Here is a 2,215-nt window from a genome sequence, read left to right on the forward strand (position 1 = left end):
TCCTATAATAAAATTATGACAATGAAAACCTTCCAACAAAAAACTGCATCTAAACCAAGGGCTCAGATTGAACAATAACAAAAAGAAGAAACCATGAGACCTACAGTTATGGGATAAAACGTATAGATCATTATAGCTTTTCTTAGCAAGATGAACATCAAGAACATGCTAAAAGACTTTGGTGGCAGATATGCACAGATGATATACAGTTGGAGTTGACTGACGGTAGCATGAAATAATACATACAACAATCTAGGAACTTGGCCGTGGTTAATAGTCCAAGGGCAAAGATTTATGATCAGACAACAAACCAATTATGCTTATGATAAGCATGAGTTTGGAACCATAACCTCACGTGCTAGTCTGTAATAGTAATACATATTTTGGTTTACACAGTCGGGTTATTTGCTCCATGAATTAGAGAAAAGGGACTGCATTTGAAATCCCTTGATAAGGAGCACAATGCATCCTACACGCTAAAGAATAGGAAACAACTGTAGCAGAATATAAAGTCGAAGATTGCAGTAAGCAAATGGCAGCAATCTCAAAAAATCTTCATAACCATTATATAATTGTTATCAACAATCAAAATGAAAAGGGACCTGGTAAATTATGCCCATTTCAGTTGCTTGGATGGTGAATGATATGGTCATAAACCATAAACTATCAAGTACCAAGCTATTTATGCCAAAAATAAGATACAGGAAGTGTATAAGTCCAATTGTGACTTCAAATTTTTGCACAACAAAATGGAACTTTCAACATTCATGAAACAATACAAAGGACTTGTATATTGCAACTCAAAAGTACATCACGAAGCTTGCAGCTGACCAAAAATCATCAGATGGAAAAAGGGGTTCTAATATTAGTACATACACTAACAATCCACACTTGTAGTAACCCAAAACAAGCATTCAAAGAATTGAATCAAACCGCAAGTAATCTAGCATTAATTAGAATCAATTACACAAATAAGTTCCACTTGCATACCTATGAATATCCTCACTGAAGTGCGCAATTCCATCAGTTACAGGCCTCAAATGAACCCCAGATAACGTAAACGCTCCTTGCCCAGCAAATTTTACTGTCCCATAAACCTCAACTTCACCCTCCTCTGAGTCAACTTCCACTGGCATTCGTGCTCTCAACTTTCCAGCGGGACCCTTCAATGATATATCGGGGATATGCCACCTCAGCTCCCTTTCCCCTCGATTCAGAACAGCTTTTGGAGAAACCTTTAGCAGTGTAGGATCAACCGGGAGCTTAAGAATGAACGTAACATTGCTCAATGGTGACGGCAATTCCGGGTTTGATGCATACTGAATCATAACTGAAAGTAAAGTCCCAACATGCCTCTTAACAAGCCGAACCCTCAAAGGCAATGGAGTGAGCTTAGGCTGCAAACTGAACTTAATAACAGGGAGAGGCTCTTCCTTAGATGGAGTTCTAACATGAAATATCCCGTTTCCTACACTACTAACACAAGAACTCATCAATGCAGCCCTCTTGATCCTCGAAGTACCCTCAACCTTGAAAGAAAACTCGGTCTCCTTTCCATTTGCTTGTTTCGGAGGCAGAGTCCTCAAAAAGATTGTACCTTTGAATGCAACACGAGCAAGCAAGGACTCTCTGAACTCCGCACTGATCTCCTCTGTTATGAACATTTCAGGTCCAGTCATCTCCTTCTTCTTCTCCACCAAGAGATTCTCCAGAGGAGTCTTTCCGTCGCCCTTATCAGCAGCAGCAGGGGCAGTGCCGCCGGCTGTCAAGAACTCCAATCCTCCCAATCCCTGAGGCTTCGACGTCTTCTTCTTTGTCGCGATGAACTCAGACGCATCGAGGCCGCCACCAAAAGCATTATCAAACCCTTCAAAAGCCTCAGACAGCGAAGCCTCCTCGTTCCCAAACTCAATTCCGCCATACTCTCCTTCGAAACCCTCGACCCCAACAAACGTCGGCTTCGTCGCCTCAGCCGGCGGCATCCGCCATACTCTCCTTCGAAACCCTCGACCCCAACAAACGTCGGCTTCGTCGCCTCAGCCGGCGGCAGGGTCGTCACATCGAGCCCAGCTAGGGCAAGGGCGGGATCCGACTCCTTCGTCTTCTTGAATCCCCCAACCAAGGCCTCCTCAGGCTTATTAAGCTTCTCGCTCGCCGCAAAAGGATCCTTCTCCTCTGCAGTCACCGCTGCCTCCTCTGTCGAAGGCGCCTCCTC

The 2,215-nt window shown here is 43.7% G+C and overlaps 1 protein-coding gene across 1 annotated transcript in view; it reads right to left on the bottom strand.

Moving 5' to 3' along the window:
- LOC109842619 overlaps positions 717-2,215 on the bottom strand; it is a 4,323-nt gene continuing 2,824 nt past the window's right edge. Inside the window, exons 2-3 of the mRNA XM_020411471.1 lie at positions 2,036-2,212; positions 717-1,967 (exon numbers count right to left, since the gene is read on the bottom strand). Of these exons, the coding sequence (XP_020267060.1) occupies positions 960-1,967; positions 2,036-2,212 (1,185 nt within the window). The 3' untranslated portion in view covers positions 717-959. The remainder of the gene's footprint in view (positions 1,968-2,035; positions 2,213-2,215) is intronic.

Source organism: Asparagus officinalis, chromosome 5 (genome assembly GCF_001876935.1).
Source record: "Asparagus officinalis chromosome 5, Aspof.V1, whole genome shotgun sequence".
NCBI classification, from domain to species: Eukaryota; Viridiplantae; Streptophyta; class Magnoliopsida; order Asparagales; family Asparagaceae; genus Asparagus; species Asparagus officinalis.